Source organism: Saccopteryx bilineata, chromosome 8, assembly GCF_036850765.1.
Source record: "Saccopteryx bilineata isolate mSacBil1 chromosome 8, mSacBil1_pri_phased_curated, whole genome shotgun sequence".
Lineage (NCBI taxonomy): Eukaryota > Metazoa > Chordata > Mammalia > Chiroptera > Emballonuridae > Saccopteryx > Saccopteryx bilineata.
Window position 1 is genome coordinate 26159029 of NC_089497.1, and position 26255 is coordinate 26185283.

Below are 26255 nucleotides of genomic sequence, written 5' to 3' on the forward strand. Positions count from 1 at the left end.
GGAGAATTCCAAAAAAGTGTATTAATTTGAATAAATATTTGAATTTCCTGGACTTATCTTTTACACTTGATTTTAGCGAAAGGTGGATGGGACTTACCTTCTAGATCAGTAGTCCCAAAGTAGTTCAAGAGTCCTAATACGTATTTTTTTAAGTGGTTCCTTGATCGATTAAGTTAAGGAAATGTACATATTATATGATCTTTTTCTTGTTTTAAAATTTATTAATTGATTTGAGAGAAAGGGAGAGAAAGAGAGAGAGAAGCATCAATTCGTTGTTACACTTTACTTGTTCCACTTAGTTGTGTACTTACTGACTGCTTCTCATATGTATCCTGACAGTGACTCAAACCCGTGACCTGAGTGCACCAGGATGCATTTATCCATTGAGCCCCCCAGCCAGGGATATATGACCTTCTTCAGGACAGGTGGTTCCTGATTTACAGTGGTTCAACATAATATTTTGACTTTATGATGATGCAAAAGTGATGTGCATTCAGTAGACACTATACTTCAAATTTTGAATTTTGATCTTTTCCCAGGTTAACAATATGCGACTAGAGGCTACAAAGACAAGTATATACAAATTAATATATACATAATAAAAAGAAATAAATCCCAACAATTAAATTGATCTCTTAGGGCCAATCAGAGACTATGAAAAGAATGACAGTAAATGACATAGTTCTAAAATTATTAAGGACAATAGTACATACTTAAAATTTTTATGGCATAGGCATTACCCAGATAGAAGAGTGCTTGCTAGAAACCATTGATCTGTCCATGGCAGACTGTCAGCTATGTCAGCATTGCAACATGAGATCTTACTATTTCCTTGTGTTCCTGTCACTTTCCTTACACTGACCTAATGTAGTTTGAATGTTCAGAAATTATATGCTGCTGAATTTCAATATTTAATTCTTATAACGTTGGATTTTACATATTTTTTATGTACAGTGTATAATTAATTTCAAGTTAATGCTAAGAAAACAAATACTACTTGGTTGCATAAACTCACCTTGCAAATATGTAGATTAAAATAATCGAGTTTTATGCTTATACTTTTTTTGCTAGGAAGAGAATTTAGGAAACAAATTGTTTAGCATATCATCTTGCATTTTAAATGGGAGTATAAAAATGTGGCAAAAATTTTCATTATGCATTATAAATAATAGGTTATTTTTAATTATAAAAATCTTTGTAATCTTTCTAACTTCTGCAATAAATATGGAGCAATGCCATTTCACTTGTTTACAAAGTAGTCACAGAAATCAGGGAGAAAATGTAACATATGCACTGAATGCCTTTGAAGCTACTGTGAGAACAAGAAGTAGAAATTATGAGCAAGCAGCCAACATGAGAAGACACAAGCCCTCTCTCTGCATGTAGTCTGTGATTTGTAAACAATTACTAACTAGAGAAAATGAGAAGGAAATGCAGGAGCCAGCCAGGTGTTACTTTAGGGCAGTGATTTACTCTATTTGATCAATGATGAGAACAAAATCACCCATATCCTCAGGAAGCCATGAATGTTTCAAAGCAGCTGTGGGAGCACCTGGCTACTTGTCCTACACAAAGACACCCTCCATTAAAGAAGAATCAAGATTTATTCCTCTCAGTTTAACCAGAAACAATGACAATGAATCTGCTGCTGCATTGCATTATTTCTTTAAAGAGAGAAAAAGCAGTTTTACAGTCCTGTTTCTGGTGAATTGGCAGGAATACACTCGCATCCTCGTTTCAGTGTGACAGAATTATTGAATGTTCTCTTGAGTAGCCAGCAGTATGAGTGCTCTCTCCCTGTCTGTGCTTTCTAAACACACACACACACACACACACACACACACACACACACACGAATATAGCTTTCACTAACAAAAAGGAATAGAGAAAAATAAAATACTAAAACACAGCTTTCAAAATATTTTATAGCTTGATTATATAGAATTTTAGGTTTATATTCCACAAAACCTATGGAACCCAGCAGACTTTTACTGATCAAGAGCTGTTAAACTATGGCTAGGGAAGCCAAGAGCACAGCTTTTGGGCGAAGCAGATGTAGAGACGATGAAAATGGGTTTAGAATGAATGAAAAAGCAAATTGGGAGCACTCTCAATCAATAATCAAATACTGCATAATATTTTTTTGTTTTGCTTTAACTTGTCAATCCAAATACTTCTTAAATGAAGCAGTTAAGTAATGGAAATCTTGAAAATTTAAGAACCTAACCCAAGGTGGATTTTAATGTCATACAACTAACTTATAGCATAATGTCCATTGTCATCAATACCATATGTTCAAACTCATCCCTTGGCGATATTCTTTCCTTATTTCCGGGTTTAGTATTATAATATCATTAAATATTATATGTTATTATTTCCTTACATTACTTCTACTCCCATAAAATTATGGTCATAAACATGGAGTATATGAATCAATTGGACAGTGCTCATATGGTGCCATAAAGGATTTTGGCAAAATAAGTTCAAAAAGTATTCGTTGGTCAAGTTTCAGGAATTTTAAGTCCCGAACGAGCACTGTTCACTTTTCTTTGTACTGCTCATTCTCAGGCGAAGGATCATCTTTGTGATAGGTGCACCATAAATGACCTTTATAAATATTGCTGAATTAACATTCAGTAGAGGAACGGGCTCATCATCTTCCTAACTATCCATTCCCAAATCTTACAACATGGTCTTGATAGTTACACAACTTGTTTATACCATTTGGGACTATTTGCTATTTAAAATTTTTTTTAAATCATAGCATGCATGTTATTTTGCAACTTGTTTTTTCACTTTAAATGTTGCACTTATTTAGCTTTATTGAGATCTACTTTATGGACTTTAAGTGTCCAAACTTTTTTTAGTGAAGCAGTAAAATTTGTGTCTAAAACTTTATCCATTCATTATATTATTTCAAATATTTATGTTTTTGCCAGTTTTATGGCCTTCCTGCTTCTTTTCCACAATATTATTTAAGATGATTTTAAACATTTACTTATAAATGACTTTCCTGGTCATTGTATTATTTCTTCTTTCCTTCTTTCCTTCTTTCCATCCTTCCTTCCTTCCTTTATCTTTCTTCTTTTCTTTCTTTCTTTCTTTCTTTCTTTCTTTCTTTCTTTCTTTCTTTCTCTTTCTTTCTTCTTCTTTTCTTTTTTTGATAGTATTTAAGTTCCCTCATTGTTTTCTATTTCTGGAAGAAGACACAAACTACCTGATGAATCATCTGAGGCCCAGAAGTGACAAACTGTGTACAAATAAAAAAAGGACACTATATATAAAATATACTTATATAATTATAATATATAATTTATTTAAATATACAGTTCAAATAATAGTACTTTTTGCCTAGATGACTTATCAGAAACCAATATTCTAGATTTTAATATAACAGAATGATGTGAATACGGAACTTGTTTGAAGTTAAAATGTTTTGCTTTCTGGTAGCTCTGTGTCTCCTTTGGTTCTTATCCTTTGTGTCTCTGTCAGTTGCTTTTGTTTGTTGGTATTTCATGCTTTTTTCCCTCTGTTTCTTCTTTTTTTAAGCTATGTTTTTCAATTTTGGTTTTTGCATGGTTATTACCATTAGGTTATAGAGAATAAAGTTTTATACATACAAGAACCCTTTGTCTCAAGAGTGCTTCTGCCCCCCATCCTTCTAGCTACTTCAGAGCTTTATCCTCTCCCCTTTTATGTTTTTGTTGTCTCAGGTTATTCTTGTTTATATTGTAAACTTGTTGGAGTTTTTACTTGTTATTTTCTGTTTTGTTTTTTGCATCCAGTAGAATAACCCCCTTGAGTACTTCCTGCAGTGGGAGTTTTCTGGTGATAAATTCCCTCAGCCTCTCTATGTCTGCCAATATTTTTATTTCTCCTTCATATTTGATGGACAACTTTGAAGGATATAATATTCTTGGCTGGTAATCCCTCTCTTTCAGCACTTTGAATGGTTGGGCCCACTCTTTTCTGATTTATAGAGATTCTGCTGAGAAGTCTGATGATAACCTGATGGGCCTTCTTTTATATCTTAAGTTTTTCTTTTCCTAGCTGCCTTGAAGATTCTTTCTTTGTCATTGATTTTTTTATTTTATTACCATGTGCCTTGGAGACAGCCTGTTTGGATTGAGGTAACAAGGTGTTTTGTTTGCTTCTTTGATTTAAGGATCTAACTCTTTCCATAGGTTTGGGAAGTTCTCATCAATTATTTGTTTGGATAGGCTCTCCATTTCCTTCTCCCTCTCTTCTTCTTCAGAAATACCCCATTATTCTTGTATTGCTCTTTCTTACGGAGTCAGACAATTCTTGAAAAGCTCTCTCATTTTTAAAAATTCTCGAGTCTCTCTCTTCTTCCCTCTGTATCATCTCTAGTTGCCTGTTTTCAATGTCACTGATTCTCTATCTGACCTATTCTTGCTAGCTCATTTTTCAATTTATGAATTGAATTTTTCATCTGTTTTTAAAGTTTTAATCTCCTTAGTTACATACTCATTTTGTTTTCTGAGCTCATTAAGTTGCTTATTAGTGTTTTTTTGCATCTCATTGAGTATTTTCAGAACTTCAATTTTGAACTCTGTCATTTAACTCCAAAGTTTCCATGTGAATGAGGATGCTTTCTGGAGATTTTTCATATTTTTATAAACTGCATCTCTTTCTTGGGTAGCCATGGCATTCATTCATGGCTTGAGGGCAATTGAGAATGGTATTATTAAGAAATCAAGAAAAGCCTGACCAGGCGGTGGCGCAGTGGATAGAGCGTCAGACTGGGATGCTGAGGACCCAGGTTCGAGACCCCAATGTCGCCAGCTTGAGCGTGGGCTCATCTGGTTTGAGCAAAGCTTGGACCCAAGGTCGCTGGCTCAAGCAACGGGTTACTTGCTCTGCTGAAGGCCCACGGTCAAGGCACATATGAGAAAGCAATCAATGAACAACTAAGGTGTCGCAATGCGCAACGAAAAACTAATGCTTGATGCTTCTCATATCTCTCCGTTCCTGTCTGTCTGTCCCTGTCTATCCCTCACTCTGACTCTCTCTGTGTCTCTGTAAAAAAAAATCAAGAAAAAAATGAAAAAGTAAAAAGATAAAACTAAAAATAAATAATAAAATAAAAATACAAGAAAAAAACAAAATAAACACAGAAAAACAAAACAATAATCAAAACCAAACAACAACAAAGAAAAACTAGAAAAATTAGAAGAAAAAAATCCCTTCCAAACTCCCAAACAAAATGAGGTTTTTATATTTTTTTTCCAGTAGATGGTGCTGGACTACAAGTTTTAGTACCGTGAAATTTCCAGGCTGGCCTCTGCTGAGAAGCTGCTGTGGGGATGTTGGAGGCAGGTCTGATGATGAGTGGGGTATACTGTGAGGTTCAGGGCTTTAGCAATGGTAATCTCAGGCCTCTGGGTGCTCCTCCTTGCATCTCAGCAGACCATGGGACCAGACACAGAGCACCTCTGTTCCTCACGGGAGAGAGTGGCTCTGTAGAACTAGCTGTGTAGTATATCTGTGGCACTCTCACTACCCATAAGGGAATGGAGGCGGGACCTGGGAGGCTGGGGGACCACACTGTATTTTTGTGTCTCTGTTCCAGTGCAGGCTGCCAACAGACCATGGGAACACTGGCAGTGACCCCTCATTCTGCTGCTACTTTGGTTCACTACCTACCCAAATTCTCACCAATCTCTCTGCTCCTCCTGGCAGAAGAAGACCCAGTCATTCTGGGCTTCTCCCCTCTCTGGAGCCCCAGTAGACAAGAACCCAGACAGTCTAGGTTCTCCTCTCTCCAGAGCCAACCATGAGTGCATCTTATCTTCTGCACCCCTTCTTAACCCTTCCCATCTTCAGATCCCATTTGTTATGCAGATCTGTCAGGCAAGCCTGCGAGCCCAGCTGGGGTTCTTTGGTTGAGTTAAATCTCTTCAATTTGTTGAATTTCTAGGGGAGAGATCAAGGGTATCTCTCACGCCACCATTACTCTGATGTCATCTGAAATTAAAATGAGAAGAAACAAATTCTTAATTTTTTTTCCAAGGCCAGGCAAACTTTCTGAGATTTTGGTGAATAGTGTGTTGAATTTCTAGAAAATACTGGTTACAATATGTATTTTACTGCAACTTGACAAGTAATAATAAGGTCAGCAAGCAGAGCAGAAAAAAAAAAATAAAATAATAAGGTCAGCAGAATCTCAGACTGATATAATTTGAGGATACTTTTCCCCTTTTATTTCAAGGAAACTACATTTTATGTCATCAACTACTGTTTATATCTGTCATATAAACAGTTTCGCAAATACCTCTGGAATGATATAATCGTCAGTAGAGATGTATGGTATAACCTACTGAAAGTAGAAGCCTAAAGACAAGCATAACAATGAACACATTAAATCAGCCAGTCATAAGACTAATCATATAGAAATCAAAAGGCACAGATTATGCTGAAAAGAACTTTAAAGATAATGGTTCAGGACTTACTCTGATGGTGCTATGTCGTTTTGACTCATCATTAATAAAGTGTTTTTCACTGTGGTCTTCACAAGTAATGAAAGTCTCCTATGCAAATATTTCCACACATTTTTCACTAATGTCTCATCAAGCTACATGCCTCCATCATATTGACATGGCAGGAAGAAATAGAGTGAGCAAGCTTTGTATTACCCAATGTTAACATTTCCTTGAGAAAGATGCTTAAATTCAAAGCTAAAGGCTATTTTATTTTATTTTATATTTTATTTTGTGACAGAGACAGAGAGATAGATAGGGACAGATAGACAGGAAGAGAGATGAGAAGCATCAGTTCTTTGTTGCAGCACCTTAGTTGTTCATTGATTGCTTTCTCATATGTGCCTTGACTGGGGGACCACAGCAGAGTGAGTGACCCCCTGTTCAAGCCAGTGACCTTGGGCTCAAGCCAGAGACCTTTGGGCTCAAGCCAGAGACCTTTGGGCTCAAGCCAGCAATCATGGAGTCATGTCTATGATCCCATGTTCAATCCAGTGACCCTTGGCTCAATCCAGTGAGCCTGTGCTCAAGCTGGCAACCTCGGGGTTTCAAACCTGGGTCCTCTGCATCCCAGTCTGATGCTCTATCCACTGTGCCATAGCCAGGTCAGGCCAAAGGCTTATTTGAAAATAACACTCACTTTGAGGAAAGACAAAAAAAAATTAGTCCTATATGACTATAACTTAAAGTGATATAAACCTGAAGAGAAAAATCTCTTTTTTTCTAATAAGAAAGGAGAAATAAAGAAAAAATAAAACTAACAGATTGTAAATTAAATAAGAAAAATCTGTGGGACCAAAATATTTAAAATATTTTTAAATAAACAATGAATAGTTTTTAAAAGTAATAAATATGTCAGATGAGTTATGTAATTAAATAGATGTTATTGTTGCTTTAGAAACCTATTTTTTTAAAACTTACCCACTTTCTCTGCTGAACTATAAGTATATCCAAAATTAAAGTATTTAAAGATAAATCAGTCGAGCTATTTTAAGTTTTCTATTGCTACTATAACAAATTACCACAGCTTGTTTCAAAAACAACGTGTTTATTATTTTACAGTTCTGGATGTCAAAAGACCAAATTCAGTTTTACAGGTCTAAAGTGAAGGTGATAGGATGGCTTGTTCCTTCTGGGGGCTCCAGGAAAATCTGTTTCTTCCCTCGTCCAGCATCTGCACTCCTCGGCTCATAGCCTTCTCTGTAGTAGTCAAGTTTCCTCCCACCAGCCTCTTAGGACACCTGTGATTACATTGGGCCCGCCTGGATGATCCAGGTTAACCTCCTCAGTTCAAAATTCTTCATTTAAAATCTGCTAAATTCCTTTTACTATAGAAGAATATTCCCAGGATCTGGGGATTACAATGTATACATATTTGGGGACCATTATTCACACTATCATGCCGTTTTATGGTTTAATATACTACAATCTTGTTCTCAGGTATAAAAAACGCCAGAGATAAAAAAAGAAATAAAGCACTAAATCTGTATATAAGTACCACATATATATTTCAAATTCATAACCAGGTTTCAACCACATGTGGAAAGTAGATAACAATATACCGTGCTTACAAAAATTAGGGGATATTTTATCACTTCATATTCATTTTGAAATATCCCCTAAAGTTTTTGAGCAGTATATATTAGCATTATCTCTGATTATAGGAAAAAACACATTTAAAAAAAAGCACATGAGGCAGATATTTTAGGATGCATTATACTATCCAAAGCACAGTATATTTAATTAATGTTTTCAAAAATAAGATGAATATCATAAATACTTTGAAGTATGCCCTTAAATTTCAATTTACATAAATACAACATTTACAAAATTCCATGAGTAAATTTATAATATTTTATTGATTATGGTGTGTCTTTTTTTTAACATCTATATAATAAAAGATTACTACGTGTTTTTTGCTTTGCTGTTATACCCATTGGTTCATTATCAAAGAAACAGAAAATCGTAGTCTTAAAAGTCTGTTCTGATTTGTACTTCTTGGTCTATATTATTTAATTATTATATATTGTTCTTATTTATATTTCATCATTTGTTGATCATATTTCCCCTAAAATCACACACATGCACATGCCCACAGTTTTCTGGATAGAAGAGGCAAAAGTTAAAATGAAGGAAATAAAGAAAAAAGACAGGTTAAAGCATTAAAGAAAGGAAATGAAAAAAGAGAGGAAGGTGGAAACAGGGAGAAGAAGAAAAGAGGAAAAGAAACTTTTTAGTTTGATATAATCCCATTTGTTTATTTTTTCCTTTTATTTTCCTTGCCTGAGGTGATATAGCAGAAAAAATATCGCTATGAAGTGTTCAAGATTTTTTTTTTTTTTTGTATTTTTCTGAAGCTGGAAACGGGGACAGTCAGACAGACTCCCGCATGCGCCCGACCAGGATCCACCCGGCACGCCCACCAGGGGCGACGCTCTGCCCACCAGGGGGCGATGCTCTGCCCCTCCGGGAGGTCGCTGTGCCGCGACCAGAGCCACTCCAGCGCCTGGGGCAGAGGCCAAGGAGCCATCCCCAGCGCCCGGGCCATCTTTGCTCCAATGGAGCCTTGGCTGCGGGAGGGGAATAGAGAGACAGAGAGGAAGGGGGGGGGCAGGGGTGGAGAAGCAAATAGGAGCTTCTCCTATGTGCCCTGGCCGGTAATCGAACCCGGGTCCCCCGCACGCCAGGCCGACGCTCTACCGCTGAGCCAACCGGCCAGGGCCTGAAGTGTTCAAGATTTTATTGCCTATGTTTTTCTCTAGGATTTTATGGGTTTGAGTCTAATATTTAAGTCTTTATGCTGAGTTTATTCTTGTGTACAGTGTCAGAAGGTGGTTGAGTTTCATTTCTTTGCATATATCTGATCAGTTTTCCCAATACCATTTATGAATAGACTGTCTTTACCCCATTGTATGTTTTTGACACCTTTGTCAAATATAAATTGACTGTAAAGGTGTGGATTTATTTATGGGCTCTCTATTCTATTCCATTGATCCATATGTCTGTTTTTATGCCGGTATCATACTGTTTTGATTACTGTGATCTTGTAGTATAGTTTGATATCAGGTAGTGTGATTCCTCCAACTTTGTACTTTTTTTCTCAAGATAGCTATGGAACTGCATTATGACCTAGTAATTCCTCTTCTGGGAATATATCCAAAAATACCTGAAACACAAATTTTAAAGAATATATGCACCCCTATGTTCATTGCACTGTTATTTATAATAGCCAAGATTGGGAAGTAGTCCAAGTTCCCATCAGTATAGGAATGGATAAAAAAGCTGTGATACATTTAAACAATGAAGTACTACTCAGCAGTAAACAAAGAAGAAAATCTTACCTTTTACAACAGCATAGAGGGACCTGAGATTATTATGCTAAGTGAAATAAGCCTGTCAGAAAAAGACAAATATTATATGAATTATCTTCAATGTGGAATCTAATGAACAAAATAAACTAACAAAATAGAAACAGACTCATAGATACAGAAGACAGACAGAAAGCTGTCAGAGGGGAAGGAGGTTGGGGACTGGGTTAAAAGGTGAAAGGATTAAGCAAAGAAAATAAAGCTCTTGACACAGACAACAGTGTGGCGATTACAAGAGGGATAAGGGAGAGGAAGAAGATGGTAAAGGGAGTATAAATCATGATGGCAACAGACATGACTTGAGGTGGTGAACACATAATGCAATGTACAGATGGTGTGTTATATAAGGTACACCTGGCCTGACCAGTGGTGGCACAGTGGATAGTGTCGACCTGGGATGCTGAAGTCCCAGGTTCAAGCCCCACAGTCACCAGCTTGAGCCTGGGCTCATCTGGCTTGAGTGCAGGATAACCAGCTTGAGCACAGGTAGCTGGCTTGAGCATGGGATCATAGACATGATCCCAAGACTTCTGGCTTGAGCCCAAAGGTCACTGGCTTGAAGCCCAAGGTTACTGGCTTCAGCAAGGAGTCACTGGATAGACTGGAGCCTATAGGTCAAGGCATATATGAAAAGCAATCAATGAACAACTAAAGTGATGCAACTACATGTTGATGTTTCTTTTCTCTCTGTCTCTGTATTTCTGTCTCTTTCACACACACACAAAAAGTTAGAATTGTACATCTGAAACGTATATAATTATATTAACCAAGATTGCCCAAAGAAATTCAATTAAAAGAGAAAATGAAGAAACAGGAGAGGGAAGAAAGATAATGATAGATGAGCAAAGTGGAAAAGTTGATTTTTTTTATGCTGAAGCTCCGAACTAGGAAGTAGGTGGAAGTTGCAAGATGAAAACAATAATTTCATATGAGAACTTTTTAACAATCAGACATTTTTAAAAAAGAATAATAAAGAGCTTTGTGAAGTATACTCTACACTCCAACTGCTGAATCAAGAAGTGGATAATCAGCTATCAGGGATGTGTTGAGGTATTTCCTCTTTGCTGAAAATGTATTAAATGGCTTATAAGGTTTAGGTATACCTTAAGACTAGATTTTATTACTTAATATTCACTATGAATATTTTCATTGTCACAAAAACATGTGCATAAGAGTGTATTCTAATTTTCTCTCTCTTTGATTTCTCTCTTTCTTACCCAAACACACATGCACATACATACAGATATCCCAATATATAAACCATACTATGCCCATGTGCTCAGTAGATGACTGAATATTAGCAACATTTAATTGGTTTTTAGGAAAAGACACCATTTCATGACCCATATGATAAACCTTGATTACATTTCAAAATAAGACATATTTGTAATAAGCCCAACTGATTTCAGTGTGTTATTTGATATTAAGAATATAACAAATAGATTCAAAGGCAAACAGGGTATTTGTGATGTTACCTTATTTTTTGCTTCTAGTTTTGAACAGAGATGTTAATTTTGTACATATTACAATACTAAATAAAATCAATTTTAAGAAAAAAAATCAAACAAAATTGTTAATTTTCTACTTTTTTTCTTGACATTTTGAGTTAATATCAAAGCTTCCCTTCCAACCTCATCACTAAACTATTGCTGATGGCACTGAGCTTTACCTCCCTTATCTTTAGAATGGAGACAATCCCATAGATTACTTAGGAGCAAAATCATTAGAATAATTTAATATTTATTTTGGTATGTCCACATAAACATGAAAGAAAATAATGCTCCTCTAGATGTGAATAAGATCTCTTTCGTTACCTAATTCTGCTACATGCTTTTCTGTCACTTTTTATTATAGGGTTTTTGGTAAACTATTTGAGATTCAGAATATGTGATCAGAAAAGTTTGCTTTGAAACCATTTTAAAGAATGGAATAATTAAATGGTTATGAACAGAGACTTGAATTGGGGTTGTGAACACATGACACAGTGTACAGATGATGTGTTGTAGAGTTGTACACCTGAAACCTGTGTAATTTTATTAACTAGTGTCACTCCAGTCAATTCAATAAAAAAATAAACAAAATCAATCTATATTCAAAAAAATGGAATAATCTATTCAACGATCATTTATTTTGAATGTCAAAGCTAAAATTTTGAAGGTTTAAAAATGGATGTATATCAGAAATATAATTCTACTGAAAAGTATACTGAATACATAATTCTACTCAGGAAACATTGCTCAAGTCTTCAACCCCTTCAGTGAGCCTCTAATCTGATAAACTCCAGAAGCTATTATTTCCCTGCGTATTTCTTTCCTTCTCTGACTTTTTAGCATCATAGGTAAAAAATCAATTGTTGTCTTTCTGTATTCTAAAATTAGTTTTTCTTATGTGGAGGTATAAACGTATTTTCTGCTTTCACAGTATGCCAAATTCAGATGTGACAGAAACTTGGGTAATTAAGAAAACAAATTTAAATATAATCAAAACAAACTCTTGAGGTTTTATATATTGAAGCCTGTTTTAAAATGAAATTTGGTATACTGTTGTCCTTGTTTTAAAGTAGAAAAGGCAGCTTTGGGGGTATATATTGACCTCTGCTTTAATTCAATAAATATTTCCTACATCCTCTGCTTTAATTCAATAAATATTTAAAATATGTGCCTGGTATGTATTGATACAGCTCTTTTTAGAAAATATACTAATATAAATATACTAATATATAGTATTACTCAGAAAATCCAAATTAGTTAAAGCAATTTTATCTATAAAATATCAAACAAATAAAAATATTTGTCCAGAAAATATGAGAACACTAACAGGACAATATTAGAAAATTCAACATCCAATAATAAAAAAAAAAAAGACTTGATAAAAATATCAACATTAATTGAATATTTTAACCATTAAAGTAATAATTACATGTATAGCGACTATATCAAAATATGGACTAGGGTTTACAAGATATGGTTAAAAAATAGAATTATTTAAATTATGCATATATTTCAGCTATGTAAAAATATGGATATTTACCTATGAAGAAATGTGCAAAACTGAACATATTTTTTAGAGTTTACATAGTTCTCAGACCCTGAAATCTATGTATAATCTACATGGTTAACGAAGAGATTTCTTTATTTCTATTTTATAGACTTATAGGAGAAGATTCATAAAATTTAGGTGATGTGCCTATACAATTCATTGACCATTGGAGAATTGGAAATAGAAAATATAGTAGTTATATTTGAATTAATAATTATTCTAATAAGCTGCACTAATAATTTAATTTCTTATATATTTTGCAAAGATTATATCATTTGACCTTGAGTGCTAAATAATTATGAGGCAAAATGCGATACACTGGAAATAATTGTTTTATGACATTTGATATTAAACTGAAAATTAAGCATAAGATTGTACACAAATAAGAAAAACATTTGCAAAAATTATAATGAATTGATATACATAAATTAACTATAACTTGTATAATTCACTTTAGAACTTTAAGTTTTTCATAAAACAACATTTAATACAGTATTACACTATAACTCAAAGACCTTAAATGATGAGTATACACAGCTCACAAAAATTAGGGGATCAGGGAACATGCAGATACTCCAGTACTTTCAACCTTTTGTACAGTGCATTTTCACCAATGAAATAAAAGTTGGCTTTGCATCTCCCATTTCAATAATCAAACAACTTTCTTTGACTTGTCATTTGCTTTTCTGATGTTCTTGTTTAATAAAAAAAATCAAATGTTTTTTTAATGCTTCATATTCATTTTGAAATATCCCCTAATGTTTGTGAGCCATATACATTAAATTTCTAAGAAAAATTCAAGTATTAACTTTGCTGTTTAATATATGAATGATGCCTTTGAGTCTTAAAAGCTAAAGTATTTTTTTTAATTTGTGAGAATGACAAGTTTGAGTCTCATGAGAAAATCAGTACTTTAGAAATTATATTTAAAATTCTTTCAACATAATCATAGAGAATAAATTTTTTCAAATACTGTTCTCACCTGTGATTGGTACATTTGAATGGATTACTGAAAATGAATTAGAAAGACATCATGAATTCATAAATGGTATTTTAATTTGACTTTACTACTGTAAGGTTTTGCATATTTTATTAAATGGAAATCTGTATTTCCTTTCTCCCTAGGGGGTAAGAAAAATCCTAATTCTCAATAACACCAACATAACTCATTTGCTTATCTCTAAATGTACACACATGGGTTGTGAATTACAACACTAGTACTACCATCAACAATACAATGACTTAAAAAATTTAAGAATTTTTGTAGAATTTTTGATCCTTAAAATATATCCCATTGAAATGTATGTTGTTAATGTGGTGTTCTGTTGTTGTTGTTTTTGTATTTTTCCGAATCAGAAACGGAGAGGCAGTCAGACAGACTCCCGCATGCGCCGGACCGGGATCCACCGGCATGCCCACCAGGGGCGATGCTCTGCCTATCTTGGGGCCTCGCTCTGCTGCAATCAGAACCATTCTAGAGCCTGAGGCAGAGGCCACAGAGCCATCCTCAGCGTCCAGGCCATCTTTGCTCCAATGGAGCCTTGGCTGCGGGAGGGGAAGAGAGAGACAGAGAGGAAAGAGAGGGGGAGGGGTGGAGAAGCAGATGGGTGCTTCTCCTGTGTGCCCTGGCCGGGAATTGAACCCGGGAATTGAGCCAACTGGCCAGGGCCTGTTAATGTGTTTTAAAGTCACTTTAAGTAGTTCCTCTTGGAGTCTATGCCTCCAACTCAATATACAGGTTCCTAATTTTGTTTTCTGATGTTTAAAAAATACAGAATTTCAAAATAAATTGTCAAGGAAGGTATATTCTGAGATGCTTAGCTTTTAACCCTGTAATGGCCATCCTATTTCCTCTCATCTCCTAGGGGGTAACCATTGTTATTATTTTTTTATTTGTAGGTTTCTCCTTACATTTTATACATTTTTCCACCTTAGTTTTTTCATTTAAAAATGTACTCTGAAATAACGTCATTGTAGTATTTATAGGTTGTTTGAATTTCTTTTCACAGCATTATAATTCTCTGGTGATGTAGCATAGTTTCCAATCAGTCCCATATGGAAGGACATTTAGATTGTTCCCAATTCTTACAATTAATTCCCAGTGAGTAGTCTTGTAAATATGTATGTCACTTTGTATTTGTGCAATGTGTCTTTGGGATAAATTCCAAAAAGCCAAAATATAAATGAATATATAATTTTCCTTAAATTGTTGAATTTCCCTTTACAAAAATTGTATCATTTTGCATTTCTACCAACAATGCATTACAAAGTGCTTTTCCACCAGTCTTTTGAACAGAGAGCCTGGTGTCAGATTTTTGGATTTTTTGCCAAACTGATAGCTGAGAAATGGTATCTCAGTGTGTTTACTTTGAATTACTCTTTTTATGAGTGAGTTTTAAAGTCTATATAAAAAATGACTTTTAAAAATTTAGAACACTTAAATGAAAAATATTTTGTTATGGAAATGAATTCATAAAATACACATTTTTAGTAATATTTGGAAGTTTAACACGATATTTAGGCTAAAATTAAACTGATAAGACAATATTTTATAGAAAAAATACACAATTCTGAAAATAAACTTCAAAAGTCAAATATTTCAATTTTATTTAAATGCAACAGAAACTATGCAAAAGAAATAATTCTCACATTGATAAGCAATAATTTACTATTACTAAGAAATTTGTGATATGAACATATATAAAGTGCTAGGACCATAATTTATAAAGTCCTAAGTCTCAAAGAAAAAGAAAAGCCTATAAATGATCTTGTATTTGCAGAGGATTTTTCTATAGAAAATTTAGATTTGATAAAATATAGGAGCTAACTGTATCATACTTCATGTCAAAATCTAAGCCAGTTTAAATAAAAATGTCCTCCTCTAAAATAACCAAAGATGATGAGTTCTGGCCCTTATTCTTAGACTATATGAAATTTCCCTATGTTCTCTAGTAGTATTAGTAAATATATTTTAATAGTTTACTTAGATTAAATAGAATAGATCCCAAGGCTACCTTGTTAATCTGATATCTATACTTGATGTCCTCCTCAGCAAAATTATGTGGTTTTCTTGAAAATATTTATATTAAAGAAAGAGTTATGGAATATGATTCTTGCCAATTAATCTTAGTTTTTGTTTTTGTTTCTGTTTTTTCCATTTCAGTACCTTCCCTGATAGGTATGGTAAGAAAGGACTGGGCATCCCAAAATAGCATTGCCCTATCATGGCAAACACCTGCTTTTCCCAGTGGAGCCATACTGGACTACGAGATCAAGTACTATGAGAAAGTAGGTCTTATTTGAAGCTTCCTAAAAAGTTACATATACATATATGGGCATATATGTATGGACTGAACATGTTATTATATTATACTACCTTACTTTAAAATCTGTTCTTCTTTGGCCTAACCATATAAGCTACTATGTCTCTGACTACTCTCTAATTTATAATTGTGCCTATAATTTCTTAATTAATTCATGTTTTATGTCAGATTAAAGTAGAATATACAAGCTGTTTCTGTCATGACTTACTTTAGGGAGTTTTACAATATAGTAAGAAGTAGTAACTTCTGCAACTATAGTTTTATTGACATAACTTTGTTTCTAAATTCACTTGGGTAGAAATGGTAAAATGGAATTATTATAATCTGAATAGAGTTTCTGTAGGTCATATTTTTTGCCAATGAATTTAAAGTTATAGTGCATTTTAATTTAGAAAGGATGATTTAAAAGATAAATGAAAGTAGCTGATCATTTAAATTTTTTCTTTATATTCCGGTTAGCTGTTTTATTTCATAAGAAGCTAGCAAGATAAATCTGGTTAATCAACTGGTAACCTTAATTTCCACTTTTGTCATTTAAAATTGTTCTCAAGTACTGTACTTTCATGAATACTTACCTTTATTGATTCACACTTTCTTTATGCTCCCCTCCCCTATCCCTCACCATTATGAGTGTTGCTGTAGATATTACAGCAGACACATGGTCAGTTTTGACAGTCTCATTGTACTAATACTACTCTGGAATATTAATAAAGGAAACATTAAATTTAAAAATTAAATGCAATAATTATGCATAATAGTCAATGGTATACTATAATATAAAAGAACTTCTTACATTTCTCTAACTTACTATTGATAGAAGCAAAGAAACAGTATAAATAAAATTGTATCCTCTGAAGAAATAAAGGGCCAGAAGAGAAACAGAAACCTTTTTCCATTCCATTGCTTCTGAGCAAATGTAAGTTTGGAAAGTAGAGAGGTAACTCAGTAGCATGGCTGTATCCATTTGACAGCAGTAATTCCAGCATTATGTCATCAATGAAAACTGTCATTATCATTAATTCACATGGATAAATTCATAGTCAAAGAAAGGAGAAATTTACAGAGTTTAAATTGGATTGTATTGTAGATTCTGCACATTAGCCAAGCAGGTTGTGTTTAGAAATCTTGTTGGGCTATCCTTTCAAATGTTACAACCTGTAGCTTGCTGTCACAAGAATATACATATATTCTGTTCTCTAATAGATCATTATGTGTCACACATAATGATTATTTAAATAACAGTCACACACACATATAAATAACTTTCAGAATGTTTTATCAAGGTTATACTTCATACACAGCAAATCACTCTTAATTTATAGTCATTTCTACATCAAGTTTGAAGATGAAGATAATCCACAGTATTTACAATTCATGACAAATTATATAGATGCTATAAAAAGGGAATCACATTCATGCAATCAAAATTTTAGAAATTGACAAGATATCAAAGATGGCAATTGACATTATATTTATGTCTTAACTATGGAATAAATAATATTTTGAAGGAGTTTATTTTGTAAGAAAATGTCAATGATCTAATGTTAATGGATTGAACATGAAGTTGGAAGTCAAAGGTTTCTAATTCAAGTTCTGTCTCTGACTCTTGAAATGTTTATGGCCAGGAAAACGTCAGTTAATCTCCCTATGTCTCAGACTTTACATTTACAAAATGGAAATGAAGATATCTACCCTTCTGCTAGGTTTTAAAAGTTAATGATAAACAGACCTGAAGATTAAAAGCACACTAAATTAGTATTAAATACTATTTAAGAGAGCATTAGGGGCCCTGGCCGGTTGGCTCAGCGGTAGAGTGTCAGCCTGGCGTGCAGGAGACCCAGGTTCGATTCCCGGCCAGGGCACATGGGAGAGGCGCCCATTTGCTTCTCCACCCCCGCCCCCCTCTCCTTCCTCTCTGTCTCTCTCTTCCTCTCCCGCAGCCGGGGCTCCATTGGAGCAGGGATGGCCCAGGCGCTGGGGATGGCTCCTTGGCCTCTGCCCCAGGCGCTAGAGTGGCTCTGGTCACAGCAGAGCGACCCCCCCCCCCCGGAGGGGCAGAGCATCCTCCCCTGGTGGGCAGAGCATCGCCCCTGGTGGGCGCGCCGGGTGGATCCCGGTTGGGCGCATGCGGGAGTCTGTCTGACTGTCTCTCCCCGTTTCCAGCTTCAGAAAAAAAAAAAAGAGAGAGAGAGCATTAGGAAAATATTAGTACATAATAAAATGTAAGATTAGAAAGCAATAGCATGGGAATTGAATACAAATTAAAGAAAAATAATTTTCTACATGAATACATAATGTATAGGCTAACAAACAAAGCAGAAACAGATTCGTAGATACAGAGAACAGACTGACAGCTGTCAGAGGGGGAGGGGGTGGGGAGTAGAGTGAAAAAGGTGAAGGGATTAAGCAAAGAAAAGGAATAATATAGATACAGACAACAGCGTGGTACCTGCTGGAAGGACAAGGAAATCGCGTGAGGCAGAAATGGGTAAAGGGGGTCAGTGGTGATGCTGGGAGACGCGACTTGGGGTGGTGAACACACGACGCAGTGTACCGATGACGTATTTATGGAATGGTACACCTAAAACCTGCATAATTTTATCAACCAATTTTACCCCAAAGAAATTCAATAAAAAAAAAAAGACATTTATAGAATAAAACTCATGTTTAGGATTTGGGGCTGGGTTATGTGTTCCTCCCCCCTTCCTTAGTTTGAATAAAATAATCATTGTCAATGTATTTTCATTGGCCAAGAAAGTATTTCATCATAGTCTCATCAAAATTGGAGACTTTTGGTTCTAAGCTAGCAGAGACAGTTTTCTCAAAATACCTCCTTGCAAATAACTAAAAAAGCAAAAATCCAGAGATGCAGACTATGGCCTCATAGTCTAGGAGATATCTGTAACTCAAGCAACACCGGACTTGAAGACAGAAAGCAAATGAATTTGCTAAGAGAAGGGGGTTGAGGAATGAAATGCCCACAGGGGATGAAGGAAGAGGACCAGAAGCAACTGATGTGCTCACAGAAGCCCAGGAAGGCTCAGAAACGAGAGTCTCGGGTTCCACAGAGGTGAGACAGAGAGCCTTAGGATGCCAGTGGGGGTGTGAGAGTCAACAAGAGGCAACCAGGATTCCAGGACGACTAAGGAGGGAAGTTCCTTGCTAGCAGCTCTGGATCAGAGCGAGCAGCCGGTCTAGAATAGATCAATCAGATCCAAGAGGCTCCAGGAGGGATGTCTTAGGGAGAACAGTGAAACTGATTGAGAAAGAAAAATAAAAAAAGAATGGACAGTTGTGCACTTGAATTCTGTCTCTACCACCAAAGAACTGTGAATATGAGCAAATCAGTTCATGTCTTTAGACTTCAGTTTCCTCATTTGTTAATAAAAGATGAGAATATATGATGTTTAAGGTCCATCCAGACTATGATATTTTGTGATTTATTGAGTAAAAAGGCAACAAAACCCCCACCAATAAAAAAATAATTTTTTTCAGCTACGGTTTCAGATTCTAACTATGAAATTTACATAATCTGCATTTATAACATGGTTTCTCCTTGCAAGAAAATATTTTTATAAAACTTATAACTAGGGCAAATTACAACAGCACTCAGTTAAAAATAATTTCCTTTTTTATTAGGAAATGAAGTATTGTTCAGTGAGAAAAGCAAAACGTAAGTGGACAGGTGGGATAAAAGTAGGTTTACAGCTGTGAGTGTGCAAAAACAGAGTTTATTCTCGTATTATTATTTATTAATGTATAATTCTGCTGTGAACAACTATATACCTACTTTTGCCCCAGCCTGTATATTATATACAAATGATCCCATTTGGAGAACACAAATATTCCTCCATATTGGCATATTTGTGTATGATTATATGAGTATAGAGAATTAGAGAGTGCAGTAGGGTGTATACCACATGCTCTTTTGAGTATTGCTTATTAGGGTAGAGTGGATGCAGAATGGAGGTGAGGCAAGGAAGAGAGAAGGAGGTAGCACTACAGGCAAATATGAGGGATGGATGAATGAATGGACCCGAAATAACTTTGGTAGTTATCTTAGACCAGTTACCCAAAAGCAGATCCTGAGTCAGGAATTTACAAACAAATGATTAAGAAAATGTCCAGCAGCCTGACCTGGCAGTGGCACAGTGGATAAAGCATCGGACTGGGATGCAGAGGACCCAGGTTCAAAATCCCAAGCCCAATGGCTTGAACAAGGGCTCACAAGCTTGAGTGTGTGATCGCTGGCTTGAGCGTGGGTCATAAACATGACCCCTTAGTCTCTGGCTTGAGCCTCAAGGTCGCTAACAATGAGTGGCTCCTGAAGTTCTACCTCGTGGACATGACTGAACATCTGAACCAGCTCAATGTGAAAATGCAAGGCATTGGAAATACAGCCTTATCCCTTCAACAAGCAGTGTTTGCATTTGAAAACAAGCTGGAACTCTTCATTGCAGACATTGAAACAGGTTGAAACAGGTCATTTACTACACTTTGAATAACTAGGAGAGTTTAAAGATGCACAGCAAGTGACCTTGCTCAACATCTTGATCTCCAGCAGCTAGCAGGCTTCACATCTAATCTCCTGCAGTCATTCAAAGCGCGCTTTGGAGAATTTCGTGAGCGCACTCATCTTTTTAAGTTCACTCATCCACACGAGTGCGCAGTGGACAACGCTGACCTGAGTTACATCCCCAGTGTCTCTGTCAGAGATTTTGAGCTACAAGCTGCTGACCTGAAGGCCTCAGACATGTGATGAATAAGTTCAAGTCACTGAATGAAGATTTGGAAAGACTTGCATGACAGCAAGCAGAGCTGGCGAGGAAATACAAGTGGGGAGAAATGAAAACACTTCAACCCGCGAACCAGCTGATTGTCAAAACTTGGAACGGGCTTCCCATCACATACCACATGCTGCAGCGTTTGAGTATTGCTGTACTGACAATGTTTGGCTCTACGTATGCATGTGAGCAGTCTTTCTCACATCTAAAGAACGTTAAGACCAACCTATGATCAAGTTTAACTGATGGAAGTCTCAACGCCTGCATGAGGCTTAACCTCACCACGTATCAACCAGACTACAAAGCCATCAGCAAAACCATGGAGCTCCAGAAGTTGCATTAATGGTAAGAACTACCTTATGACCCAGCAATCCCTCTACTGGGTATATACCCCAAAACCTCAGAAACATTGATACGTGAAGACACATGTAGCCCCATGTTCATTGCAGCACTGTTCACAGTGGCCAAGACATGGAAACAACCAAAAAGCCCTTCAATAGAAGACTGGATAAAGAAGATGTGGCACATATACACTATGGAATACTACTCAGCCATAAGAAATGATGACATCAGATCATTTACAGCAAAATGGTGGGATCTTGATAACATTATAAGGAGTGAAATAAGCAAATCAGAAAAAAACAAGAACTACATGATTCCATACATTGGTGGAACATAAAAATGAGACTCAGAGACATGGACAAGAGTGTGGTGGTTACCAAGGGTGGGGGGGGGGAGGGAGGACATGGGAGGGAGGGAGGGAGAGAGTTAGGGGGAGGGGGAGGGGCACAGAGAACTAGATAGAGGGTGACGGAGGACAATCTGACTTTGGGCGAGGGGTTTGCAACATAATTTGATGACAAAATAACCTAGACATGTTTTCTTTGAATATATGTACCCTGATTTATTAATGTCATCCCATTACCATTAATAAAAATTCATTAAAAAAAAAAAAGAAGTACTTTATTCATTATTGGTTAGCAACAGCATAACAACATTATTAAAAAGAATTCAGAGACTTCTTGTACTTTAAAAGTGTTAGTCTTACATAAAATGCACACATTTACTTTTAGTTAGTGTTAAACATAATGTATGGCTCTCACGTAATTACATTTTAAAATATGTGCAGTTCATGGCTCTCTCAGCCAAAAGTGTTCCCGACCCCTTCCCTATAAATTATAAAGAAGAAAGAAAAAAACCTCCAGGACTCTCTATTTTCACCTGTTCATAAAAAAGACACTACACAGATACCCATCAGCTTGTAGAATGTTCTGCTAATAACAAGAATGAAAGATTGCATTTGTCCACTTTCATATCCCCCAGTGCTCAGAAAGACACATAGCTAGTAATTCACAGACAACAGTTGGTCAATTATACACCAATTACTTTTTAAAGTGTTTCACATTGATTAAATAATTCGATCCTAATAACCCTTTGAGATAAATACTATTATTCTTCCATTTTACAGATGAGGAAACTAAGGAAGTTAAGTAACTTTGCCAAAATCACTCAGCCAATCAAGTGCTGGTTAACACTGGCCTTGTACTTCCATCACAATGGACTTCTCAGAAAAGTCAGTGCTTTCTGCTGATGCTGAGTTTCTAGGTTCCCTGAGGCCAAACACTTCATTCCTCTCTAATGCCCATTTTGTGTCTGTAAAATATCAGCAATAAAACATACCTGTCTCACCAGGGTGTTGTACAGCTCCACTAATTACTAAGCTGGTAGCTCATTTTGAAACATGAATGCCCCATAACACTTCATTATTCTTATATCCAGTATTTAAAGACACTGTGACTGGTAGTCTTTTTCTTAAAGTTCTCTTGTTAATTTTCATTGCAGTCAGCAGTTTTTAGATTTTGTTCACTAAAATTCATCATTAGAAAGAAAGCATTCTTATATCCAGATGGTCAAAAATATATATATATATATTAGTACTGACATAACCTGCTATTGTTTCACCTAGTCCATCAATTAAAGAATATCTATGAGTTTAATATAAAAATATATAATTTCATGTCATGAGAACAGTGTATTGTTTAAAACAGTAAGGAGATGATACATGGGAAGCTTTTCATTATGGGAAATATGTCCATCCCTCGGGGATGATTGAAAGTAACCTCTTCTGCGTGTTCTTTGTGAAAGTCACGTACTTCTCAATATCAAACCTTGCACGATAAGTCTCTTTCTTCCTTTGTTTCCGTTTTATTTTACTTTCTCAAGATAGTTTTCCCCAGATAAAAAAATCAAAGGTATTAGTCATTTTTTTAAAGACATGTCATCAATAAATCTGCATCTTTATTTGATTAAAAATATATAAAGCACTTATTGTAGAATCAATTAACTGAAGAAAGCAAAACATCCTTTCTTGTAAAATTGTCACTATGCAGTCCTCATTTTCATTGGCTGTACAGTCGTCCCTCAGGATCCTAAAGGGATTGGTTCCAGGAACCCCCTCAGATAACAAAACCCTCAGATGCCAGTCTTTTATATAAAATCACGTAGCATTTGTATATTTCCTATGCACAACCTCATTTTAAATCATCTTAGAATGATAGATTTGATGTTTCTAATGAAAATAGGAAATATAAAAATATTATAGAAAACATATGAAAACCTAAACATGAAAGAGTAATTTCATTTTTTAAACAATCTGGAAATATAACCAAGTTTTGCATTTCTAAGAAAAGAGAAAAATAGTTTTATTTTTAATGATTAATTACATCAATTTTTGCTTCTTAAAATGATTGTTTGGAGGTAAAAAATAATACACTGTAACATATGGCTTAGAGTACAAGGTTGTAGAAGTCACAGTATCAAATTATCAGAAGATCACAACATCCCTGTAAGTAGAGGGAGGTGGTAGGAAGGAATACAAGAAACTGTTTTATGTAACGTATCTGGAATAATGCCCACCAAGAATCAGTGTAGTCAAGGGGTATGCAGTTATTTTTTTATTATATTTTCATTCCTTCAGAAAATTTCTTCTGGGGAGTAACAAGGACACCGATTCAAACTTGATCTAAATTTCTGATCTATTTTGGTGAAAATCAAAGAAACAAAAATCTAGCAGACAGGCAACAAGTCCTCAAATGTTACATTGTCATGAATTCAGACCACATTCAGTCAGCCTTCAAAGAACTATTCTTCCATTAATAGAAAATGTGAATATGATGTTACTATTTTTGAAAGCCAAGTATACATCTCAGACACCTAACTTTCTATTTAAAATGATGACAGACTGAATACTACTATATAATCCCTGTAAGTAAATCTTGTCAGATTTTCTCATATAAATTTTAAGCTAAAAGCTGCCACTAGATTATGTTTTCTAACCCTTAGCAAGTTTTTTCTTGATCACTTGCATCATTAAAGTGTTAACTGAGTCCTACTCCCCAGGGAGAAATGTAAGATTTGCTCATTTCAAATGCAGTTTCAAACACAACCACATTTTTGCCTATTTTAGACCATTGCCTTTTGAGACTAGAAGTACAAACATAATTGGCAATTCATGAATTTATTTTTTCCTCTTCTGATACTCTACTGTTACCCTTTTTTACTACTCTATTCTCTTTCATCTGGCACTTAAGAAGACCTATAAATTGAGTGAAGATGCATTTATTTCTTCTGAGAATTTTTACACCTGTGAGTGTTTGAAAAATCATGTAAAGTTATTTTTTCCAATAAATGATGAAGTGGCTGTTTACAGACTGGATTGGTTGGCTCCATTTTTTTCAGAGATTTACTAAGAAATACTAATAAAGGAAATGTGGACCATATAGGCAGTATGGCAGAGTAGCAACATTTCTCGGTAGCCAATCGGGAATTTGGTGGGGTTTTCTTTTTGGAAATAGTTCATTCCAATAAATGCATTTGTGAAAGGTGTGTATGTGTTTTTAAACTGTTTTTAAGCACAGATTTTATTATGCTCTATAGATTTCATATTATAATATTATAAAGAAAAGCCAGTCTTTTAGTAAAAATTTCCCTGAAGAAATATGTGAGCTGCTCTATGCCTCAGCTGCCTGACTTGATATGCAGATTTCTTTTAAAACCATAGGGGAAGTCTAACAGCCAAGATGAGTAGTATATCCAAAATTAGGAAACCTATCTTTTTTTGGGTTAATAGAACCCTTACTTACTGCAAAGCCAAGATTTGATTTTGTTGAAAAATTTAGAAAAATAAAACTGAGTTGGAAGCTAAAATGTTCGCACATTTCTAATTCTTGACACTACTTTTGCAGTTTTGAATGAAGGTAGAGAACAAAGTCTTGATGTTGGTACTTAAATTTGACTATGAAAAAAATAATACTGGCATTTTCTGAGTACACTCTACCTGTATTAACTCATGTTGAGGCAAGTTAATTAGCTACTAGCTAATTAAGGGACACCTACCTACTTCATGATTACCAACTTTAACTTCCAACTAACAAGAAACTGAAATAAAAATATACTTAGATATTGATGGAACATTGAAGTAAGGCGACCAACTTTTTTACAATGAAAAGGAGGACAAAAATAAATTGAAGAAAACAGTATCATAAATAAAAGAAACATTTTATTTATTGCAACAGTGATACAATATAATATGATAAATGTATAGTAAAAACATTTGTAATATTTCATATTGTAATTTGCTTACATGCCTGTTAATTTTAATAATAATTGTAAGAAAAAGGTACTCATTTTAGATACAAATACATCACACCACGCGCAATGGATTGACTCCGCATCGATCGAATACAGACATTTACAGATTAGTCTTCCAATATCAAAAAGGAGGACATGTAGGAGGACACTTTTGGAGGGACAAAGTAACTCACAAAAGAAGGACTGTCCTCCCTAAAGGAGGATGTTTGGTCACCTTATTAAAAATGACTAGACTATTGGTTATTTCATTTGTCTTCTGTTTCTTATTTAATTTTTTGGTGGCTCATTAGTCTGTTCAATATTTTACACATAAGAAAAAAGTACTATAATTTACAATCATAAAACAATAAAAATAAAACTGATAGTTCTACTGTCATCTCTGTCTCTAACTAGTTATGGATCATAGACAAACTTTTCAACTTCTTTGCTTCAATTTTATCAACAAAATTGAAAATGATCTTAGTACATCATTTTAAAACTCCTTTTCAGCTCCTTGCAAATCAAGGAATCAACATCTATCAAGTCATTAGTGGGTTCTGACAGACTAGGGTTAGAATTGAGGCTTTAACACTATTTGGATGCCTGACAACT

At 35.1% G+C, this 26255-nt stretch overlaps 1 protein-coding gene across 2 annotated transcripts in view; it reads left to right on the top strand.

The window, feature by feature from the left end:
* EPHA6 (EPH receptor A6) overlaps nt 1–26255 on the top strand; it is a 903626-nt gene that overhangs the window by 480286 nt on the left and 397085 nt on the right. For both annotated transcript variants that reach the window (XM_066240843.1, XM_066240844.1), the window contains one exon: nt 16071–16195. In XM_066240843.1, the coding sequence (XP_066096940.1) occupies nt 16071–16195 (125 nt within the window). The remainder of the gene's footprint in view (nt 1–16070; nt 16196–26255) is intronic.